The 24,466-nt window shown below is 37.1% G+C and overlaps 1 protein-coding gene and 1 long non-coding RNA gene across 3 annotated transcripts; both read left to right on the top strand.

Annotated features, from left to right (window-relative positions):
• Positions 1–20,515: 20,515 nt before the first annotated feature.
• Positions 20,516–21,520, top strand: LOC145116104 (high-affinity nitrate transporter 3.1-like). The gene is made up of 2 exons (XM_079052459.1): positions 20,516–20,714; positions 20,900–21,520. Exons 1-2 carry the CDS (start codon positions 20,585–20,587, stop codon positions 21,382–21,384), a joined length of 615 nt encoding a protein of 204 aa, XP_078908585.1. The 5' UTR covers positions 20,516–20,584; the 3' UTR covers positions 21,385–21,520.
• Positions 21,521–22,076: 556 nt separating this feature from the next.
• Positions 22,077–24,038, top strand: LOC145116808 (uncharacterized). Of its 2 annotated transcripts, XR_013712319.1 has the most exons (4): positions 22,077–22,305; positions 23,046–23,119; positions 23,425–23,494; positions 23,597–24,038. It is a non-coding gene; the product is annotated as an uncharacterized LOC145116808 (long non-coding RNA). The 2 variants fall into 2 exon arrangements; XR_013712318.1 differs by having other exon boundaries at positions 22,080–22,305; positions 23,425–24,038.
• Positions 24,039–24,466: the final 428 nt, after the last annotated feature.

Here is a 24,466-nt window from a genome sequence, read left to right as displayed (position 1 = left end):
TTAATCTCGTAGATTCTTTAGACATTCCCATTCTCGTATAAACCACGTAGATAGATGTAACCACTCCAGCAACCAACAGAGGAGTCAACGAGGATCCAGTAGAGTTTCACTAGGAGGATTCCGAGAAGGAAACCGATGAACAGTAAAGAAACTATAGAAATCATCAAGTTCCTTTACCTTATTAAGGGCACCGATTAGAGGTTCGCATGAACTTCCGGATTCGAACTCTCCATTATGAAGTAATGGGGATCAGTGTCAGAATAGGAAGTAAGACGACACATGAATTCAATATACCTACGGAGGAGAAGGACACCATATAGATACCAGGAGAGAACAAATCATTACCGCCCAGAGTAGAACATGCGAAGTGTTTGAGTGCCTTTTCATCACATTAATAACTAATAAATTAATACAACCTAGTGAGTTAGTGATTATACTACTCACGTCAGGTATTAAGCTTATCGTCTTTTTCTGTCACAACTAATAACAGTAAATCGGATCACGAAATCTTAATTGAGAGTGATTATTTATGAAAATTCATAAGTCTGTTTTATGTCGACTATGTTGTGAATTGTTTTCAAATCTTTTCGAAAGTTGGAGCATGATATCCACCAATCAAAGAGAATTTAGTTTGGACGACACTCGGTTTATAACCATTCTAAAAACTTACTTCTGCTCTTTATCAGGAATGCATCATAGGGATGTAGTTCGAAACATTGAGAACCGTATAACAAAACGAAAATTTTATATGTATATATAAATAATTAGAATACATCTAGAGACAACCATCGTTGCTCACGAGCTCGTTTTCTCATCGTGTAACAGAATCATGCCTCTGAAGAAACGTAACCAACCAACCGGCAAAACACCAATCCTTCAGATAGATTCGGCTACGTTTCAAGCTGCAGTCACAGCCGCCGTAGCAGCCGTCATGGCGCACCTTAATGCTAACAATGCAAATGTTAGTGGAAATGTTATCGTCAATCCCGATCGTCGTGATAACCAATTTCAGCAACGAGTGCCTACTTGTAAAGACACTCCGGACCTCAGACCTAATATCCTGAAACGAAAGTTCGAGAACGAGAAAGGGAGTTGTTCAACTCAAGGACCTACCGAAGGGCAACAATCTGGGGCAGTCAATACCCCCATCAGCCCTGCTATCCTAACACCGACCACACCATACCTAGGAAACCTCCCACACTGCAGCAAGTGCAACTACCATCATTAGGGAGTCTGCCGAGTGCCGCATTGCATTAGATGCAACATGAAGGGGCCCACCGTCCGCTTCTGTAGGATTCCGACTGACTACCTTACTTCAACCACCAATGTTGGAGTCAATCCAATATGCCACCTTGTGGTGAAATTGGACATTTCAAGAGGGACTGTTCAACAAAGAAGAATAACGGGGGAGCAGGAGGAGTTTGACCCCAGAGCATGGGGAGGCATCAAAGAACCCTGCTATATTTTTGGTACGCTTCCAAATCCAAATAATTAATCATAATTATACTTAATCTCTCGTTCGAACCAAATCACAACACCCATATAAAACTAGGAACCTTAACAGGTAAGCTATGATGACTTAGTGTATACATTAGGCCCATTTATAATTAAGATTTGTAGACATAGAGTGAGTGATTCAGCCTCATTTCCTGTTCCTTGTTTAGTTGTGGGTTTAGGGCAGAGTCACTCAGTGAACTGTCTTTCCAATCTTAATTATACATGACTTGTGTACACCAAGCGGTTATAGAGAGACCTAGTAGGGATCATTTCATGAAAGTTCATTATTTCAAATTATCAGAACCCTCGTATTGTTAGTGCTCGTTAATTTCGGAGCAAAAAGTTTGCGGTAATAATACCAAGGATAAAACCGAAGGCACTGAAAACATATGTACGTAGGATAGTTCATCGTCCTAGTAATCACTTCTTCCAAACCGACTTAATATCTATTACGTCGAGGAGTTTCGACGTCGCCAGTCGACATGGTTTGGTTTGGTCCTCACCATACCAATTTCCTATGCTGTGTAAAGAACTTTTCCCTTAATCAACCATCCAATGAAATTCTTTCAATCCATAACGCAAACCCTTATATCGCCTCTCGCTTTAAAACTCCAGAAGTACCAATGCGAGGGGTACCACACCCTTCTAGCCTACTCAGTAGATAGGAAACTTGAAGCGAAAAAGCACCAAAGAAGTCTTAGAAGCCCATAACCACCCGAAGTATACCCAATAGATCTCCTAGGAAGACCACTCGTACAACATGTCAAGTTTGAGAGTAGAGACTAAGAACTCATGAGGTTGATCTATTGCTGCTAAGTGTATACGCGAGAGTGGTATATAATTTAGACTCAACAAGATTTAGGATGTGTGATTTCACCCTATCTCCTGTTCCTTGTTTGGTTGTGGACTTGGGGCAGAGCCACCCATCCGAACGTTTTGTCAATCTTAATTATATACGACTTGTATACACGAGGTGATGGTGGATGAGCCAAGTATGAGTCTTATCATGAACTTCAGAGCAAAATCCTTCATCATATATTCTACCAGAGGGAACTCATCATGAGACAACGATAGTGGGTCGAGCCACTAAATGACTACGAATACGAAATTCGTTATCATCCCGGTAAAGCCAATGTAGTAGCTGACACCCTTAGTCGGAAAGAGTACTCAATTCATAGAGTCAAATCATTGACTATGACAATCCATTTACATTTGTCCACACAAATTAAGGAGGCTCAGCAGGAAGCCTTGAAACCTAAGTTTGTGACAGGTGAAACCCCGAGAGGGATGGATAATAACTTAAAAGTCAAGGGTGACAGAGTCTTATACCTCATGGATCGGAACTGAACACCAAAATTCGGTGGCTTCGGAGACATTTTCCCGGATGAAGCCCACAAATCTCGATAGTCCGCTCATCCAGATTCAGACAAGTGGTATCTGGATCTCAAAAAGTTATATTAGTAGCGTAGTAGGAAAGCAGATATTGCCACCTTCATAAGCAAGTGTCTTACATGTGCCAAGGTTAAAGTAGAATATCAAAAGCCCGTAGGCTTACTACAACAACCGAAGATACCTGAGTGGAAGTGGTAGCGGATTGCAATGGGCTTCATAATCAAGTTACCCAAGGCAACAGGTGGACTTGATACCATTTTGGGTGATCGTCAACAGATTAACCAAGTCCGTGCACTTCCTGCAAATTGAAGGAAACATACAGAATGAGGGAACGATTCAAGCATTACAAGTCATGCTGAGAGCATATGTGATCGATTTTGGTAAAGCATGGGATACCCATTTACCAACTAGTCGAGTCCTTTACCATACTAGCATTTAAAGTTACTCCATTCGAAACCTTCTATGGTCACAAGTGCAGATCCTCTCTGCACTGGACTAAAGTAGGTGACACGCAACTAGCTAGAGGTCCAATTTCCATACAACACCTTCGCTGGTCTGGAAATCATCCGAGAAACTACCGAGAAGAGAGTACGAATCCGAGAGCGACGTACAGCCTCCAGAGTCAGACAGAAAAGCTACGACTTCAATAGGAGAAAACCATTGGAATTCCAGGTTGGTGACCACCTCATGTGAAGGTCTCACCCTGGAAGGGCATGATACGCTTCGGAAAGCATGGAATACTAAATCCAAGGTACATAGGACCATTTGAGATTCATTGTAGATTTGGTCCAGTAGCTTACAGGCCCCGACTACCTTGGGAATTCAATAAAATACACCCTACCTTCCACGTCTTTAACTTGAAAAAGTGTTTGTCCGACGAGACTCTTGTTATCCCACTCGATTAGATTGAGGTAAATGAGAGCCTCAACTTTGTGGAAGAATCCATAGAAATCCTAGTCAGTGAAGTCCAGAGAATGAAACAAAATCGTACCTCGATAGTGAAGGTCCGCTAAAATACATAGTGAGGACCTGAATTCACTTAAGAGCGGGAGGATCAAATGAACCATAGGTATCCACATCTTTTCCCTTCATCCATGTGTATCTCTTAGACTTAATTTCGGGAAGAAATTCCCTTTAACGGGGGGATGATGTAACAACCCAAAAATTTTATTCCAAAAAAAGTCAAACTTCCCGTTTTGATCTATCTTATTTTTAAGTAGATTTAGATTCTAGACTTGGTTTAGGACCTTTTATTTGAGGTATTGCTTAAAATAGAAGTGTAGAAATTAAAAACGAAGAAGTTTTGCAGCCGCAAACCTCGCATGGACTGGAAACCCTTCGCGGTCGTAATCAGTCTTCAGTTCTTGGCCATGATATTGCTTCAGACCGCAAACCTTCGGTTTGCGGCCGTGAACTCATCTTCGGCTGTGAATAGTCCTCGGGCCGTAAACCTTTCGGACCCCACCCTATTCCCTATATATAGAAGTTTGACTGACTTTTACCTCACTTCTTCATTCTTGGTCGTAAACACACTCTTTTTCTCTCTAGATCTTCAACCGAAAACTCCCATTTACCTCTCAGATATCATCTTTCTTCCCTTAATCTTCAAGGGAACTTCCTTAGGATCTTCAAGTATTCTTCTTCCATCAAGAATATTGGGCCGAAAACTCAAGAACATCAACTGTTCTTGGGCCGTGAACACCCAGATTGGGCCGTGAACTCAAGAACACCAAGTGTTCTTGGGTCGTGAACACACAGCCTGGCCGTGAACAGCAGGTAGCTCTCCATATTTGCTTCTAACACCCTTATTTGTAAGTTAAACTTGAAAATTAGTTCGTTTTCCTAGCATCCTTATGAGTATATTCATTAATAGTATACCTATATATTACATAAATTGTGTTTAGGACCGGTTTTGTTAACAAGACTTCACTTGTGGAGCTAACGTCCTATACCAAATCTTCAATCGAATCCCCAACATAAGGTGAGTTCATACCCCTACAATCTATCCTTTTAAATGGTTTGAAATACTTTATGGGGGGGGGGGAGGGATACAAGTTGAACACAATTTATTTGTGTTAATATCTATATGTGTAAGCAACAAAAGGTTTGCTTATTGTTATTAATATTGTGTTAATATTTATCTGTGATAACAATCACACAAAAGGTTTTCTTATACTTTTAAATATTGTGTTAACAATAAAAGATTACCAAATACTTCCAAAATGACTTAAAGTCATGTAAACTCTTATTAAACACTGTTAAACTCTTTTAAAATGTTTTATAAACTCTTTAAACTTATATTTGTCAAAATCATGTTTATATATGTATATGTATATAAATAAGACTTAAAGGGCTTAGGACTAATGAATTGCCTTATTTCCTTTTCCTTGTTTGGTTGTGGGCTTAAGGTGGAGTCATTTGTCCGAAGGTCGTTTCCTTCTTAATTATATATGTTATTCATATAGGAATATAAAAGGTTACTTCAATAAATATTGTTACATTTGTATCACGTTGAGCAAAGAGGTACATTCATGAGAGATCATGCTAATCAGATAGAACATATAAATTATAATAGGTATAATTTATGAAACAAACGAGAAATCTATTTTTACTAGATAAGTACTCGAGGTTTAAACTACTTTGTTAAGAAAAGGATATAATTCAATATTTACTTAAAACTAGATAAACCAAAAATGTGAGATACTATTTCGCGGCATTGCAATATACTTGTTATGTCGCGTTTTGTAACCAGAGTCTCCTGGAGGAGAGTGGACATTGTGTGTATAAATCAATACGGGACTGACAATCCCACACCTCGCTGCTAGCTACAGTGGGACCCAGGGCTGTAATAACTTGTGTCAAAAAAATATATGTAATATATATAATCTGATTATATCAATTTAAAAGAAAGAGGATTAGTTCACAATTAATGGGTTAATTATATACAAATTATGAGGCTTAATGATCAAAACCGTCACCTTGATTGGGCCAGTTAAATACGAGCAAATGAAAGGGTTTCGTCGGTTTTAGACTTAGGCATTATATATAGCTCGAAAAGTAGAGTGGAAACCCCACTGGAATTGTGAAAAGAGACGAAGAATCAAGGGAGAAATCGGATGTGGAAGTTGTTGAAGATTTTCGGAGTTTTCTAGGAATTAAGGTATGTATATTCGATTTAAGCGTGATTAAGTTGCTTGATTAGGTTTGTCTGATTCTATTATGTGTTTTGGTTCCATACCACGTTTCTGTTCGGGCCACTAGTGATGCAACTGATAAAAAAATTGAAATGTTAATTCTTGAAAAAATAAAAATGAATATTGCTCACCTGTATGAATTACTGAAAATTGCTTATGGGTATATGTTCGTATGATGTGGAGATGATTAGAAGTGATTTTTACATATTTATTTGTCATTATATTGGGTTAAGTCAAAGCTTCAGTTTCCTTTAAAAATGGCAGCTGAGAAATAAGTTACGGGTAAAGAAGAGAATATGTCGGACTATTCGTTGTTGAATGGTTGGACATAATACTTTATTTAAAAAAATAATATAATGCATCATAAAAGTACAAAGGGTAACTAGTCAAAGTCTTGTGGCAAGTTCACCGTATGGCTTACCTTTTTGAAACTACATTTTACATATTCGATCCCTTTGGTTTTTATGACTTGCTGTTTTCTTTTTATAAGATACGAATTTAACAATTCCTTTGGTTTTAGTCCATACAATTTTTACATTTTGCTATGGATCTTTTCATTACGAAACATACAGCCGTTTTTTTTAAACACCTTATAAATAATAGAGGTACCATTGTAGGCTGAAATACATTATTTAATTGATTATTTCATTGATTTTCTTTTATTAATGCTAAAGGTGAAACTTTGTCATTTAATTATATTGGTATATCTAAAAAGGAAAAATATATTTTTCAAAAGGTTACTATGAATTTCGCGATTAACGCAATTAAGTATTAATCACTATGTTGGCCGAATGAAACACGAGGATATCGGAACCAAAATGACCGCATAGAGTGTTTTCTAGAAGGGAGCCTTAGAAAATATGTTGGTTAAATGTAGGGAGCGTGTAGCGTGAAAAGCTTTGGTTAAGACCTAATGCCAACAAGGTGAGTTTCGTGTGAATTTTGTGGTTGCTTGCATGAAAAGTTGATTCTAAATTATTTGCAATTATATGTTACTGTTGTTATTGCTATGAATATTTGTGTGAAATTTTGTGATTTATTTCATATAAAAGGGTGGAAATGGTGGGTGACATATAGGGAACAGGTGTATTTACACGGTCTTATTATTAGTCGTCGTACAGAGTGTTAGTACGCGGCGGAGAGCTTACGCTCTGTTTATCTAGCCGTAAGCATATTTGTTGTGCCCGGCAGAGGGACTTGTTCCCTGGAAACGACAGTAGTTCCCTAATGTGTCACCAAGGGTGAAAAGAAATGAAAAGAATTATATTTGATAAATTGTTGCATTTATTTTTATTTTATTGACGTCAATATGCATGAAAACCACGAACTCACTAGGCCCTAGGCTTACCCATTAGAATCTTTAAATGCACGCAACCCAGGAAATAACGTAGCAAGTGGCAGCGGGAATGGAAAGGATAAAGTTCAGACTTGAAGAAGGCGACAAGTTTTGAGGAAGACGTAGCGCACCAAGTGTTTACTTAAATTTCTATTTGCTTCCGCTATTATTATTATTATTATTATTATTATTATTATTATTATTATTATTAATTACATTAGTATTTGAATCTTGATTTTTTGGAAATTTTGGGACTATGTTAAGTTACATTTATATTTGAAATTTGGGGCGTTACAATTTGGTATCAGAGCCAGGTTTCAGCAGATTAGTCGTTGAATTGACGCCTAAGCTTAAACGGGAGGAGCGGTACATCGCCTTATCTGGAATGCGTCTCGTTTGTAGGTACTATGGATCGTGGAAAGGCAATCGTCGATGGTGGGGTGTCAGTTGAGGGTACTAGTGGGTTACTTCCCCACGAGAAGTTGAAGGCCGAGTTAGAGCTCTCTGATTCGGAAGGCAGTCTGGAACCAACGACTCCACTCAGCCTCTCAGAACAGGATGAAGAAGACGAGGATGTGGAATCCAAGGTGGAGTCCGAAGAAGATCCTGAGGAGGAGCCCGAAGAAGACCCTGATGAGGAACCCGAAGAAGACCCCGAAGAGGAACCCGAGGGAAATCACGTGGAGTACCATGTGGAACAAAGATACGAAACGTTCCATATGCCCTATATGGAGTAAACGCCAACTAGTCCTGGTACCTATTGGGAGCGACTTTATAAAGATGAAATGCCACAGGCACAACTCGAGATTCACAGTTTGAAAAGAAAGATTGAAGAGATAGATGAACATAGGTCAAGGCTCGTACAGGAGAACCAAATAAGGGTTGATGCTGCTGAGAAAAGTAAACGCAAGATACGAAGGTTGGAACAGGAGGTGTTGGAGCTAAGGAAACCCACTATCACTAAGTTGTGGGAAGGGTTTGTGGCTCGGGCAAAACAAGCCAAGGCCGCGACTTATGGATTCCTAGATAAGGTGGTTGGAAGAGAACCACCTCAAGCCGAGGTACTGGTCATTCAAAGTGGTCCCGGAGATCGAAAAGCTAAAAAGATAAGGAGGTACTTGAAGGAGGGAAAGAGGATATTGAAATATGATGACATCGTTTTTAAAAATTAGAAAGTAGGAGTGCAATGATTTGTCTTTTTTTTTTCTCTTGGTTGTTGGCTTGAGTGACTTGATGTGAACAAGACATATGTCTATTTTTGAAGTTTTAATAATTTGGAATAAAATTTATGTTTGTTATACTTATTGTGTTATAAACATAAATATGTAGTTGATATGTCTTCACGAAGATCTGGGAGGTTCACTAGGGTCACTCCGGAGGAAGAACGCATCCCAATTGGAGCTTATGTTAGAGCACCAGGAGATGTTCCAGAAACCCCACTGAACCCAAACGCTAGTCGTGGACGGGGCCAAGGAAGAGGTAGGGGTAGAGGAAGAGGCCGAGGGGCTGTTACAGCACCGATACCTGTACAATCGGCCCATGGTAGCTCTGGATCCCACCGCGGTCGAGGTCGAGGTCGTGGAAGGGGTCGTGCGGCAAACACGATCACTAGATAGGAGTTGGCTGATGAGATTGCTCGAGCAATTCGAGACACCTTACCAGATGTAATTGCTCAGGCACGAGAAGCAATAATGGGTGAGTATGAAGGTAACTTGGGTGGAGGTGAAGAGGACTACGAGTACAGTACACCAAATATGAGTCGTGAACCAAGTATTGCACAACCCACAAGGCATCATGACAACCACGATCGGCGGGGTTGTAGTTACAAGACGTTCATGAACTGCAAGCCACCCATTTTTAACGGAGAAATTGATCCCGTTTTGTCATCAACATGGATCATGGAGATTGAGGGAACGTTCGATACTAGCAAGTGTGCGGATGAGGACAAGGTGATTTATGCTGCGACAATGCTAAAGGGGGAGGCAATACATTGGTGGGGCATGGTGAAGGAGGTTAGGGGGCGTGAGGCGGCCAAGAATATGTTATGGGATGAGTTCCTAATAATTTTTAAAGAAAAGTTTTGCCCTCGTACAGCGGTTAAACAGTTGGAGGAAGAATTCTTGAGGTTGGAACAGGGGAATATGACTGTGCGAGAGTACACCACTAAGTTCACAGAGAAAGCTAGGTTTGCCGAATTTTACGTTTCTACAGAAGAAAGAAGGGTGGAACGCTATATATAGGGATTGAGAACAGCTATCCGTGAATTTGTGCAAATTCAAAAACCGGGTACTTTCCAGTCTGCAGTTGATGCTGCAGAAGGTCGCGAACGTGAGAAGAATCGTCAAGGTGAAGACAGGGCTTTGGGGAAAAGAAAATGGGATGGTACGAATAATGATTCGAAGAAAGGCAAGACTTCAGGGCAAGAACGTAAGGTTGATCAAAGCTCTGGAGTAAAGCAATGTCCGAAATGCAACCGTTATCATAAGGGGGAGTGTAACATGAATCAGAAAGTTTGCTACAAGTGTGGGAAGCCAGGGCACATAGCCACAGAATGTAAGACAGGAAGGGTATGTTACGGGTGTGGATCCCCTAACCACATTAAGTCGGAATGTCCCCAGAGTAAAGGTAACAACAATCAAGGCAGAATAACAGACAATCGGCTGGCGGATAAAAAGGCTGACACCGGTAGACCAAAAGCTAGAGCTTTTCGCATGACGGGTCAGGAGGCTCAGGAGACCCCGGATGTGGTGACAGGTACTTTCCTAGTAAACTCAATTCATGCTAGGGTGTTATTTGATTCTGGTGCAAATAGATCTTTTGTGTCTACTACTTTTTGCAAGAACCTGGGTAGAAATGCAAAGACTCTAAAACATACCTTAGAAATTGAAACTGCTGACGATCATTGGGTAGTAGTAAGAGAGGAATATGATGATTGCTCTATCGAAATAGAAGGTAGTGTGCTACCGTTAAAATTATTACCTATAGCCCTAGGTGATTTTGATATTGTTATAGGGATAGATTGGTTGTCGAAAAACCAAGCGATTATAGATTGTGAAAATAGGATTGTTCAAGTTTGGGTGCCAGAAAAAGGAATGGTAAAGATTTACGGTGATCGGCGAGTTAAGGACTCTATTTTGATATCAGTGACTAAGGCAACTCGTTATCTAAAGAAAGGGTGTCAAAGTTATTGGGCATATGTTCTCGATGCCAAGCAGGACAAGCCTGAAATAACACATATACCAGTTGTACGCGAGTTCCAAGATGTGTTCCCTGATGACCTAACTAGCTTGCCACCGGATAGGCAAGTGGAGTTTCGAATCGATCTTACCCCAGGAGTAGCACCGATAGCTCGTGCGCCCTATCGGTTAGCACCAACCGAAATGAAGGAGTTGATGGCTCAGTTGCAAGATTTGCTCGACAAGGGTTTTATTCGGCCCAGTACCTCACCGTGGGGTGCACCAGTACTATTCGTCAAGAAGAAGGATGGGACAATGCGAATGTGCATTGACTACAGGGAGTTAAACAAGGTGACTATAAAGAACCGGTATCCATTACCTAGAATTGATGACCTATTCGATCAACTCCAGGGGGCAAGTTACTTCTCAAAGATCGATTTGCGGTCGGGGTATCACCAGCTGAAAGTCAGAGAAGAAGATGTGTCGAAGACAGCCTTTCGAACTAGGTATGGTCATTACGAGTTTTTAGTAATGCCATTTGGTTTGACCAATGCACCAGCTGCATTCATGGATCTGATGAACCAGGTGTGCAAGCCATACCTAGACAAGTTTGTAATTGTATTTATCGATGACGTATTGATATACTCTAAAAGTAAGGCAGACCATGAGCAACATCTGCGGCTAACACTTAGTTTATTGAGGAAAGAAAAATTATTTGCCAAATTTTCGAAGTGCGAGTTTTGGCTTCGGGAAGTCCAGTTTTTGGGACATGTTGTAAACGAACATGGTATCAAGGTGGACCCAGTAAAGATTGAGGCGATTGAGAAGTGGGAACCACCAAGAACCCCATCAGAAGTTCGAAGTTTTCTTGGGTTGGCAGGATACTATCGAAGGTTTATACAAGACTTCTCGCGCATAGCTGCACCGCTAACTACTCTGACAAGGAAAAATGTGAAGTTCGAATGGAAGCCAGAGCAAGATAATGCCTTTAACGTCTTAAAGGAAAAGCTTAGCAGTGCACCAGTATTATCTTTACCAGAAGGCAATGATGGCTTTGTTGTTTATAGTGATGCATCAAAGTTAGGCTTGGGGTGTGTTTTGATGCAAAACGGTAAGGTGATTGCTTATGCCTCACGACAGTTAAAGGCTCACGAGCGTAAATACCCAACGCATGATATGGAGTTGGCTGCAGTAGTGTTCGCTTTAAAGATTTGGAGACACTATTTGTATGGGACAAGGTGTCAAATCTTCACTGATCATAAGAGTCTGAAATACTTGTTTGATCAGAAAGATTTGAACATGAGACAACAACGGTGGATGGAGCTATTAAAAGATTATGATTGTGAGATATTGTACCATCCAGGGAAGGCAAATGTGGTAGCTGATGCATTAAGTCGTAAGGAAAGAAGAGAACCACCTAAGATTCGAATGATGAAGATGAACATAACCACCAGCTTACTAGATGATTTGAGGAAGAGTCAGGAGGAGGCATCAAGGGAAGAGAAGTGGAAAAGTGAAGGAGTGGTGGGAGTAATACAGTCATTGGAAAAGGATAGTCGTGGCTTGAAGTGTTTCCAAGGAAGGGTTTGGGTACCACGAGTGGGTGAAGTGCGTAACCTACTTCTCAAGGAAGCGCACCTGTCGAAGTACTCAATCCATCCGGGAACAAACAAGATGTATCAAGACCTACGAAAATCTTACTGGTGGCCAGGGATGAAAAAGGATATAACCCATTTTGTTGAAAGGTGTTTGACGTGCTTGAAGGTGAAGGCTGAGCACCAAAGGCCTTATGGACAGTTACAGTCGATGGAGATTCCAGTGTGGAAATGGGATCACATCACGATGGACTTTGTAACTAAGTTACCAAGGACACCGAAAGGTTATGACGCGATTTGGGTAGTTGTGGATAGATTAACTAAATCGGCGCACTTCCTTCCGATTAAGGAGACATACCCGTTGGAAAGGTTAGCTAAATTGTACGTTGACGAGATAGTGAAACTGCATGGAGTTCCACTGTCTATTATTTCGGATCGGGATAGTCGTTTTACGTCGACATTTTGGGGTAGCTTCCAACGAGAAATGGGTACTCGAGTAAAATTGAGCATGGCATACCACCCGCAAACAGATGGGCAAAGTGAACGGACAATACAGACCTTGGAAGACATGTTAAGGTCTTGTGTTATTGATTTTGGAGGGTCGTGGGAAACTCATTTGCCGTTAATTGAGTTTGCCTACAACAATAGCTATCATGCAAGTATAAAAGTCGCACCATATGAGGCTCTATATGGCAGGAAGTGTAGAACTCCATTATGTTGGAATGAGGTGGGGGAGAAACAGTTGGCTGGACCTGAACTTGTTCAGCAAACTACCGACAAAATCCAGGTGATTAGGGATAACATTAAGGTTGCTCAGGATCGGCAGAAAAGTTATGCAGATAAGCGGAGAAAGCCAATAGTGTTTCAGGTTGGTGATAAAGTTATGTTAAAGGTGTCCCCATGGAAGGGCGTTGTTCGTTTTGGTAAGCGGGGGAAGTTAAGTCCTCGCTACGTTGGACCCTTTATAATAAAGGAACGAGTTAGAGAAGTAGCCTATCGATTGGAGCTACCAAGGGAAATGCAGGGCATTCATAGCACGTTCCATGTCTCTAATCTAAAGAAGTGTCTGGCGGATGCCGCCATGGAAGTGCCACTTCAAGAAATTAAGGTTGATGAGAAGCTGCGATATACAGAAGAACCTGTCACAATTATAGATCGAAAGGTCAGAAAGTTAAGAAATGTTGAGATACCATTGGTGAAAGTTCAGTGGAAGTATCATAAAGTTTCGGATGCGACATGGGAAACCGAGCGAGATATGAAGACTAAATACCCTCAGTTATTTGCTTAATTCAAAATTCTGAGGACGGAATTTTTCTAAGGGGGGAAGTTTGTAATAACTTGTGTCAAAAAAATATATGTAATATATATAATCTGATTATATCAATTTAAAAGAAAGAGGATTAGTTCACAATTAATGGGTTAATTATATACAAATTATGAGGCTTAATGATCAAAACCGTCACCTTGATTGGGCCAGTTAAATACGAGCAAATGAAAGGGTTTCGTCGGTTTTAGACTTAGGCATTATATATAGCTCGAAAAGTAGAGTGGAAACCCCACTGGAATTGTGAAAAGAGACGAAGAATCAAGGGAGAAATCGGGTGTGGAAGTTGTTGAAGATTTTCAGAGTTTTCTAGGAATTAAGGTATGTATATTCGATTTAAGCGTGATTAAGTTGCTTGATTAGGTTTGTCTGATTCTATTATGTGTTTTGGTTCCATACCACGTTTCTGTTCGGGCCACTAGTGATGCAACTGATAAAAAAATTGAAATGTTAATTCTTGAAAAAATAAAAATGAATATTGCTCACCTGTATGAATTACTGAAAATTACTTATGGGTATATGTTCGTATGATGTGGAGATGATTAGAAGTGATTTTTACATATTTATTTGTCATTATATTGGGTTAAGTCAAAGCTTCAGTTTCCTTTAAAAATGGCAGCTGAGAAATAAGTTACGGGTAAAGAAGAGAATATGTCGGACTATTGGTTGTTGAATGGTTGGACATAATACTTTATTTAAAAAAATAATATAATGCATCATAAAAGTACAAAGGGTAACTAGTCAAAGTCTTGTGGCAAGTTCATCGTATGGCTTACCTTTTTGAAACTACATTTTACATATTCGATCCCTTTGGTTTTTATGACTTGCTGTTTTCTTTTTATAAGATACGAATTTAACAATTCCTTTGGTTTTAGTCCATACAATTTTTACATTTTGCTATGGATCTTTTCATTACGAAACATACAGCCGTTCTTTTTAAACACCTTATAAATAATAGAGGTACCATTGTAGGCTGAAATACATTATTTAATTGATTATTTCATTGATTTTCTTTTATTAATGCTAAAGGTGAAACTTTGTCATTTAATTATATTGGTATATCTAAAAAGGAAAAATATATTTTTCAAAAGGTTACTATGAATGTCGCGATTAACGCAATTAATTATTAATCACTATGTTGGCCGAATGAAACACGAGGATATCGGAACCAAAATGACCGCATAGAGTGTTTTCTAGAAGGGAGCCTTAGAAAATATGTTGGTTAAATGTAGGGAGCGTGTAGCGTGACAAGCTTTGGTTAAGACCTAACGCCAACAAGGTGAGTTTCGTGTGAATTTTGTGGTTGCTTGCATGAAAAGTTGATTCTAAATTATTTGCAATTATATGTTACTGTTGTTATTGCTATGAATATTTGTGTGAAATTTTGTGATTTATTTCATATAAAAGGGTGGAAATGGTGGGTGACATATAGGGAACAGGTGTATTTACACGGTCTTATTATTAGTCGTTGTACAGAGTGTTAGTACGCGGCGGAGAGCTTACGCTCTGTTTATCTAGCCGTAAGCATATTTGTTGTGCCCGGCGGAGGGACTTGTTCCCTGGAAACGACAGTAGTTCCCTAATGTGTCACCAAGGGTGGAAAGAAATGAAAAGAATTATATTTGATAAATTGTTGCATTTATTTTTATTTTATTGATGTCAATATGCATGAAAACCACGAACTCACTAGGCCATAGGCTTACCCATTAGAATCTTTAAATGCACGCAACCCAGGAAATAACGTAGCAAGTGGCAGCGGGAATGGAAAGGATAAAGTTCAGACTTGAAGAAGGCGACAAGTTTTGAGGAAGACGTAGCGCACCGAGTGTTTACTTAAATTTCTATTTGCTTCCGCTATTATTATTATTATTATTATTATTATTATTATTATTATTATTATTAATTACATTAGTATTTGAATCTTGATTTTTTGGAAATTTTGGGACTATGTTAAGTTACATTTATATTTGAAATTTGGAGACAAGGGCCGGTCCATTGGTTTCTCATGCCCCGGGCGAAAAGACTAAAAAATACCTTTATGGTATACATTACTAATTGTACATATTATCTATATACAACATCATTTTTATAATATTAAAGTATAATACATTTTTTTAAAACCTTCTTATCCATATATACATATAAAACTAAAGCTTGTAGATAGCACCTAAAATTTAACACTCATCAAACTATAATCAAATACAACAATCTAGTAAATCTTTAATTCTTGGAAAATAATTAAATTCTTCCTTTTTTTCTGAGCTGTAAACTTTAATTTAATGAACAATAAAAAATTACTATGTAAAATTAGCTGATACAAAGTTTTTGATTATATTACAATATAATATAACCAACAAAAACCTAGAAGATAAGCTAAATCATCAACTACATTATATAAAAAACAAACACATCTAAGACATAGAGAATAACAAAATACAACCGATCCCAAGTAATCCTAAACAAAACAATAATTAGTAGCCAACTTCAACCACTTCAAAAATGGAATGAAAAAAAAATAGTATACACCACCAAACTAACAATCACGAATTTGAAGCAAGAACATGAAATAACATATAAACCTTATATACAATAAAAAACAGAAAAGTTTTTTTGTATTATGCATTGATCAACAATCCAATGTTTATCATCCATTGATGACTTAATGATAGCAAACATATAAATCCATCTCTTTTGACTATAAGATTCAAATGAAGAAAACATAATAAATATTTCAAAACAAAATTTCTCAGTTAACTCTAAGAACCTGTAATTAAAATCAAATTAGCAATTCCAAACTAAACAAGATTAATTTATCAATAGTTTTAGATTCTGCTTTTTAAACTAAATAAAGAAATATTTAGCAACTACTAAAATTATGAAATTAGTCAAACTGAGAAACAAATTAGCAATTTCGTGATTTAGACTTTAGTAATCACCATAAATTGCCCACATTTAGATATTAACAGAAATTGATTCTAATTTACAGATCAATATGGTGAAAATCAATATGGATATTGAGAATTCGAATTGAAAAAAAAAGTATTGACTAGTGAATGAGAATTAAGAAACTGATAGATAGAATCATACAGGGGCTAATTTATACACTTCCATTTAAAAAATCAAGAAGTTACCAATTCTGATTGATTGGATTGACCGATATCGGTAGGGATTTTGTGTGCATCCATCTTCAACGAGTCATTCTCTCATCGTGTAAGGTCATTGCTACCCTCTTAACTCTCATGCCATGATTATCAACTGGATCCTCGTCTTCCAAGCTGCCCCATCTGTCCTTTTCGTTGTTATTTAATATGGTTCCACGTCTCCTCGTCTTCTTCAGCTCTCACCAAATCTTCGAATGAGACGTGCGATGTACATTTATCAAAATATTGAAATATTGAGGCGTGCTTTTTTTCCCGCTGCATTCTCAGAACCCCATGCCCTAGTTAACTCATCATATTTTTTTAGCCCAAATAAGATGTCTACCCATAAGACTACAACAAAATCTGATGCCCTCATGTCCATTGCTGCCCTGGGCCTTGGCCCTGCTCGCCCTGCCCTTGGGCCGGGCCTGGTGGGACCTGTCGGTATACGGGTGACAAATGTCTCATCAGTTTCGACGCCAGAAGGTCGTCGTGTTTATACTAGTCAATCATTATGGTTATAACCACATCACATTTTAACCCTAATTAATCAGTTTAATAATAGGGTAGTTATTACACCAGTAGTGTATTTTGAAGAAATACTACAGCATAAATCATTTTCCACAAACAAAACAGAAAACATTCTTCTTATAATTTTATGGTGAGTTAAAATTATGCCATACTATGCTATAAGTACAATAACACTTAAACGGAACGGTTTTATGGGATTAAAACTACTTTTCAGTTGTAAAGCAGAAAATATAGGATTTTCTGGAACATAATCAATCACTTTCTTAAAACTAAAGCAACCATAAATGAAACTAATGTTTATGAACTCACCAACTTAAATGTTGATCATCTCTTTCAAAATAACTTGTATTCTCAGGGGATCCAGTAGACAGGTACACTCCTAGAGCTTTTGAGAAGACAGCCTAGTACCATGTTACGTGTTTTGTCTTTTACTGTACATACTTTTGATGTCAAATATCTAATGTTTGAACACTTATGTAAAAACTTATACAATATTAATGCAATGGTTGTTGTACTTTGATTACTATAATGCATGTGTTGTGATACTTGACATGAAGTCACCCGCCCCCAGACATTTCCGCCGTTCTGGTTTGGGGGTGTGACATGAAGAAAGAACTAGGTTGAATGCCAAGACATATTGACAGACAAGAAAACACAATAAGAGACCTATCTTATGTGAATAAGAGAGCAAAGTGCAACAAGCTTCAAGTCTTGTTTTATTCATGGAAAATCGGCCCTATATATAGTTGATAGGAACCATCAGTTACAAAAGTGAAAAGGCTCATCATTAAGAGCTTTTATTTAACTAGTTCATTAACTATTTTAATAACTACTAGAAACTCCCAAGAACTCTTCAATTTTCGGTCATGCTACATACAAGACTAGGAAATGGTTCAGATTTCTTCCATGATCACCAACAAGTCTAAAAAAAGTGGTAACAACTCCCATGTAGCCAAAAACAAATCGGCCCACCCCATTTCAAGTCCAAATCCAAGAAATTAAGCACACTCCAAAGCCCAAATTATTAAAGCCCACCTCCTTGCCAAGTAATCCATTTTTAATTGGACTATCCACGTCTAAACATATATCAGAACCTAAACTTAAACCAAAATAATCGGTTAACCGGTTTTCGGTTAACTTATTTTTTCGATTCGATTATCCGGTTAACCAATTAACCGTTTACTAATGAATAAATGTGTTCATAATTAAAAAACTTGAATTTCCAAAATAAGGATAATCTTCCATGATATTGATAATTGTGGTTTCATAAATTTGGAATATATATGGTAATTATATTTAAAGTGACAATTGTTTTTAATAATGAAAACTTAATAAGACATTAGATTATGAGCGTGTTTGACATGAAGTGTTTGGAAAAGTTTGAGAGCTTATATATCATGGGGAGTTTGACACATATTGTACTCTTTTCCTTAGTTATGTTTTTCCCACTGAGTTTTCTTAAAAAGGTTTTTAATTAGACAAATGTTCCCAATATCTATTATTAATCATGTACTTTTTTTCCTTAATAAAATGTTTTTCCCATGTGGTTTTATCTATTAAAGTTTTAACGAGGCACGATACTATTGTCATTCAAGGAGGAGTGTTATGAAATATTAGTTTTTGAATGACTTCCCCATTTCTTTCATTACTCCCTATCACAAGTATTAGAATAAAAGTTCTCTTCACTCTCATATATTTCTTTACTCTATAATTTATCTTGTTATTTCATCATATTTTATAAGAGTTTTTAATTATATTCTTTCATACCCCGGTTTTAGTTTTTGTTTTAGACAATTAATGCTAAACTTCTACTAGCTACCAATTTAGTCCCTCAACAACTAAAATGTTCACGATAAGAAACTTTCAAATAATTTTATCAACCTACGTACCATGGATTACAAGTTGAAGAATAGATGTTTAGTTGAACAGATTTACTTCCAATTTTGAACTCCATGATATTACAAGTTCGAAACTTCTTTTGTAACTCTTCCCAAAGCATACATAAATGATAAATCTAAAAAATGTTTCGGTTTCATCGATATCATAATTCTATTTAGTATACGAAGTGGCGTGCGTCCAGTATCCTATGTTCCCCTTTTCTATATATGAAAAGATTAGGTGTTTTCTATACATAACAATAGTTCTTTCGTTTCTCTTACGTTTGAAAATGATGGTATATCTTATACTTTATGTACATCTGTTGGACGGCAATAAAATGACGTGTACTCTAATCTGACAATGATGATCCTCTTTACGTTGGTTCTCGAGACCCCGTTTTTTTGTTTCTATTTTTGCCCTTTCCAAAGCTTTCCGAATCATCCAAAATTCATGAAAACTTAATTTTAACACAAAGAAACTAACTTCCAAACACAAGAAGCTTAAACTGACAGAATAATTGACCTCTTGAGCATGCTTAAGAGCCATCTTACATAATTGGCCAATTTCGACTTCTTCTATCTTGACTCTCTCAAACCTTCCCAAAAGATTATCCAAGATATTCTTCTTTGTAAGAACAGTAAATGGGTTTTCCACATGGTTAAGTTGTTTTTATTTCAAAATTAAAATAGCTTTATAGGTTTTCAGGTTAAAAGCAGAGGAAACCATTTTGATTAACTTATTTAAATTGGATTGTTTTGGGCCAGTTTTTAAATTTTTAACAGGTTAAAAAAAGCATTTAAATGATTACGAACTACGTACAAAGAATGTGTTTTTTGGTCTTTCTATCTAGCGAACATAGTTATATAGTAATGAATAATGTATAAGTTTATACTCAAATAATTAATCATGTTACCAAATAAGGCTATCCGGAGTCGTTAAGCCGGAAAAAAAGGCATGGTCTCCGGCCACGTCATCATCAACCACGACGATGGCCATCCATGACGACGGCAACCGCGCCACCTTGTGGTGGTGCTTACGTGGAAGCCGGACTCATCAGCACCTCATCCTATTACGAAGTGTGTTCCTTAAGATAAATATCGACTATAAATACTTTCCTTTTACATCTAATTTGTCTTTTTTTTAATCATATTTAATATATAAAATTTTATAATATTAATATTAATAATTAATAAAGAAAAATAAAATTGTATTATGCACACCAATCCACTCCATAGTTCATACTAAACTTGACCTCTTTACCCTTGGTAACTTTTTAAAATGACATTTTCAAGTTTTAAATAAAAATCACCTCTCTTTTACATCTAGTTTGACACATTGTTCGATTAAAGTAGGTATTTTAAAACTAAAATCTTGACAGTTTTATTTGTCCTTGTCGAATAGAATACTAGTATATGCTTGCATGTGATATATATAAAGCGAATGGCTTGAACTCTTGTGTATTATGATTAACCACCATAGTTGTTTGACGTTGAGCTTCAAGATTTGAAGAAGTCAATTTTCATGGAGTTTCCTGCTGGTTGTGTTATTGGTTATCTTATCTTTTCCAGTTTTGTAGCAAGCAGCTATGGTGTCGCCTTCTCTTCCCTTCACAAGACTCTTGTACTCTCAGCTTCTTCCCCAAAAGGCCATGGTTCTCTCTCTCTCTCTCTCTCTCTCTCTCTCTCTCTCTCTCTCTCTCTCTCTCTCTCTCTCTCTCTCTCTCTCTCTCTCTCTCTCTCTCTCTCTCTCTCTCTCTCTCTCTCTCTCTCAGACACACAGACACAGACACACACACACACATACTTGGAGTCTCAGCTTGTTCCCCAAATCTTGCAGTTCTAACAGCCGGGGAGGATGAACTCACAATCACATGGGCATTCAACGAAACATTCCCAAGGGGCACAGATTCGACCTACAAGACCATCAAACTGAAGCTATGCTATGCACCAGTTAGCCAGAAAAACCGACCATGGCGCAAAACAGTTGACGACCTAAACAAGGACAAAACATGTCAACACAAGATCGTTGAAAAGCCTTATACCCCTTCAAATAATTCATTCACTTGGAGAATTGAAAGAGATGTCCCTTCAGCTACGTTCTTTGTGAGGGCATATGCGCTTGATAGTCAACAAGTCCAGGTAGCCTATGGTCAAAACACGGATGCAACCAAAGTTACTGACTTGTTTCATGTTGAAGCCATCACGGGTCGCCATGTGTCGATTGATGTTGCATCGATTTGTTTTTCTGCATTTTCGATTGTTTCGTTGGTTGGGTTTTTCTACATGGAGAAGAGAAAGGCGAAGGTTGTAGAAGATAAGTGAGGGTCGAATGGAGGAAACACACAAGAATTCGTTTTTTTGTCAAGTTTAGTGAAAACGAGTGTTGTGTTTTCACAAAGTTCAAATCTTTTGGTGTGCTATATCTCGAATGATTTTATATTAAACCAAACGTTAATAAGGTTTCCATAGAAATAGAAACTGAACCAAAATCCAAAAAAAATAACAAAAAAACCTTAATCAGAAAGGTAAAGGTAGATATATTAAAAAAATATTAGGGGTTATATCATTTTTAGTCATTGAATTTTTTTGGGAGTTACATTTTGGTTATTATATTTTTTAAACTATCATTGGTCATTAAACTTGTTTATTTTTGTTCATTTTGGTCACTCTAACCGGTGATAGCCGATGTATAACATCGAACGACACACTATAAATAAAATTATATTTAGTGACACAAAGTTTTAGTGGCATTTTGCTTTTGTGCCATTATAGCTTTTAGTGGCACTTTCCTTTGTGCCACTATATATTTTAATAGATATAGTAACCAAAATGAACAAAAATAGAGATATAGTGGCACTTTATTAGAATTTATATCTAATGACACTAATAGTCTACTAATTATTAGTCTCTTGGAAACGGAAAACGTAAATTAAAAAACAAATGACTATGTTTGAAAGAATCACCCCAAAAATTAGAAAAACAATTTTCCTTTGTTGCAAGCGGGAAATGTTTTCACAAAATTAGAAAAACCCCGCTTCACTTTTTTCCTTCTAATCGAATATTTTCCCCCTCTTTGATCTATCTATTCCTCCCATGCGCTAAATCCCTAATCTCCATCACATCGCTATTGATCATGAATGTAGCCTCCAAATTGTCGTCGCTCCGCCTCGCCAACTCGCCACCGCTGACTGCTTCCACTACTTACCATCGCATTCTACATGTACCCATGTATCTCTAGTTCAGGTAAAAAAATGAATTTTTATCTATGAAGGAGTGGGAAGTTGTTTTCTTGCATTTTCCCTAATCACGCTCAAATCACTTTTCTACGCGAATCATAATCAGATACTCACTTAACCCCTAAGCATCCTCACACAATCGATCATAGGTTTTCCCTATCAATAATGTTTTTCAATATTAGTGTAAATATTTTGTCGTTTTAGAGACGCACAACAAGTGCTCGATGAATGCCTGAAGTGATTGTGTCTGCAACTCTGCCCTTCATCGCCTCCCCTGCTCCCTGCACAGCTAAAAAATGTAATACACGTTATCAGGTGTAATTTGTTATCTAGTTTTCAGGTTTTTCGTCTAATTTGTTGTTATTGGGTTTTAGATTTTAGTTCTAATACTCAGTTTCTTCTGAAATTATTAGATTTCATATGTAAAATGTTGATTATCGTAAGTTTTTAGTCTTGATGTTTAACCTAATTGGTTATTGGTGCATTTGGAAACACTCAAATGAGTTATTCCCCCATAAAAACACGTTGAATCTTTTCTCTACCTCTCTACTGTCAACTCATCTATGATTTATTTTCTTTAGGTTGTTGAAACAAGAGCCTAAGAACTTGCTTAATAATTTTCTAATGCATGTTTTGGTGAACAAAAATACTGCTAGTGCAAGTGAAATAGTGGCATTGATATTACCATATAGTGTATTCAACATCCTTTGGTGGTGATACAATTCTAATCAGTGATGCTTTATACAGGTGATGACTACACTTCAAGATAACTGTAGAGCCTTGTGTTGCATTGGTATTTCATATTCATTGGTTGTGATGAGGTATCCTTAAAATTGTTGTTACTTGGAACTTAGAAGCATGAAATCCTAAAAGTACAATGACATTATGCCACTTGCAATGAATGTTCCTAGAATTTTGATTCCATTCTTGAGTAACCGACTCATGTAAAATTATACTCTTTTATAAAATCTATGCATAACAGTTTAACATTTTAGTTTTTTTTTATGAAATGAAACTTAGAGTAAATTGAAATTACTCGACCAAATAGCAGCATCGATAGAATAACAAAGATCATACACATGATAAAAAGTATCATCTTATGACTTATATCAAACTTTATTTATAGGCGGTGAAAGTTCTAAGGAGGGTGGTGCTCAGAGTGATTTAATCATTACTCATGTGCAATCAAATAATCTGTAAGCATTATTTTCTACTCTATTTAACAATGCTTCTTTTTGTTAAAAGTACTTTTTAGTTGGGTAAACTAAATTAATTATGTAAATTTTTGGTTGAGAGAGGTGATGGCAATTCAAGTGGCAAAGGTAATTTTTATTATACTTTTCACATATATCTAAAAGTTAGTCAACCTAATTTATCTGTTGTTTTATTTAACATATTTCCTATTTCCTATTTTATTAATATTTTGAGTTATTTCTTGGAGGAATCTTTCAATTGCAGCACTTCAGGAAAAAATTCCTATCAGGTGGCCATGTTTGTATGTATGCTCCTGGAAGAAGCAATTATACAAAGTTCAAGGCCAATCAAGATTTGTGTTTCTTCCGAACAATTATTTAGTTCAATAATATTATGCTTTGAGTACTTGCATAATATTAGACATATTAAACTTTTTTTAAGATGGTTGTGTTGTAAATGTATTGAAAATATTGTTTTTGAGATAAGTTTGAATTGATGTAATGATATTTTTTTTGTTTTATCTTAATTATCCTATTATTATTTTTATTCCATTTAATAAAAATAAGATCTAATGTATTAATATAAAATTTTTATGTTAAAAAAGTGTCATTAAAAGTATGAAAGTAATAATTATTTATGCAGTTAAATAGTGGCATAAAAATAGTGCCACTAAACCCTACAGGAAAGCGTCACAAAAACCTAATTAGGGTGTATCGGCACAACCAAAAAGTGCCACTAATGGTCTTTAGTTGCAGCGTTTTTTGTGGCACTTTGTTTTTGTGCCGCTGATTGCCAGGGGGGTCTTTAGTGGCACTTTTTCGGCTTTTAGTGACATTTTTTATGTACCACTAAGTTTCATTTTATTTGTAGTGACATTGTCTGTTATAATTAGTCATTGATCAACTTTTTTTGGTGTTTTATTTTAGTCATTATATGATGCAACCTGGTCCTCCGACGATGCTCTTCAAGGGTTT

Source organism: Lactuca virosa, chromosome 5 (genome assembly GCF_052849685.1).
Source record: "Lactuca virosa cultivar CGN04683 chromosome 5, Lactuca_virosa_CGN04683_v6, whole genome shotgun sequence".
Classification (NCBI taxonomy): Eukaryota; Viridiplantae; Streptophyta; class Magnoliopsida; order Asterales; family Asteraceae; genus Lactuca; species Lactuca virosa.
Note: the sequence above shows the minus strand (reverse complement) of the source record. Positions and strands in the feature narration are given on the sequence as shown.

Coding starts and splice junctions, on each gene's coding strand:
- LOC145116104 (XM_079052459.1), top strand. CDS start 20,585: ATGGAGTTTCCTGCTGGTTGTGTTATTGGTTATCTTATCTTTTCCAGT. Junction 20,715..20,899: donor TTCTTCCCCAAAAGGCCATG/GTTCTCTCTCTC, acceptor CAAATCTTGCAG/TTCTAACAGCCGGGGAGGAT.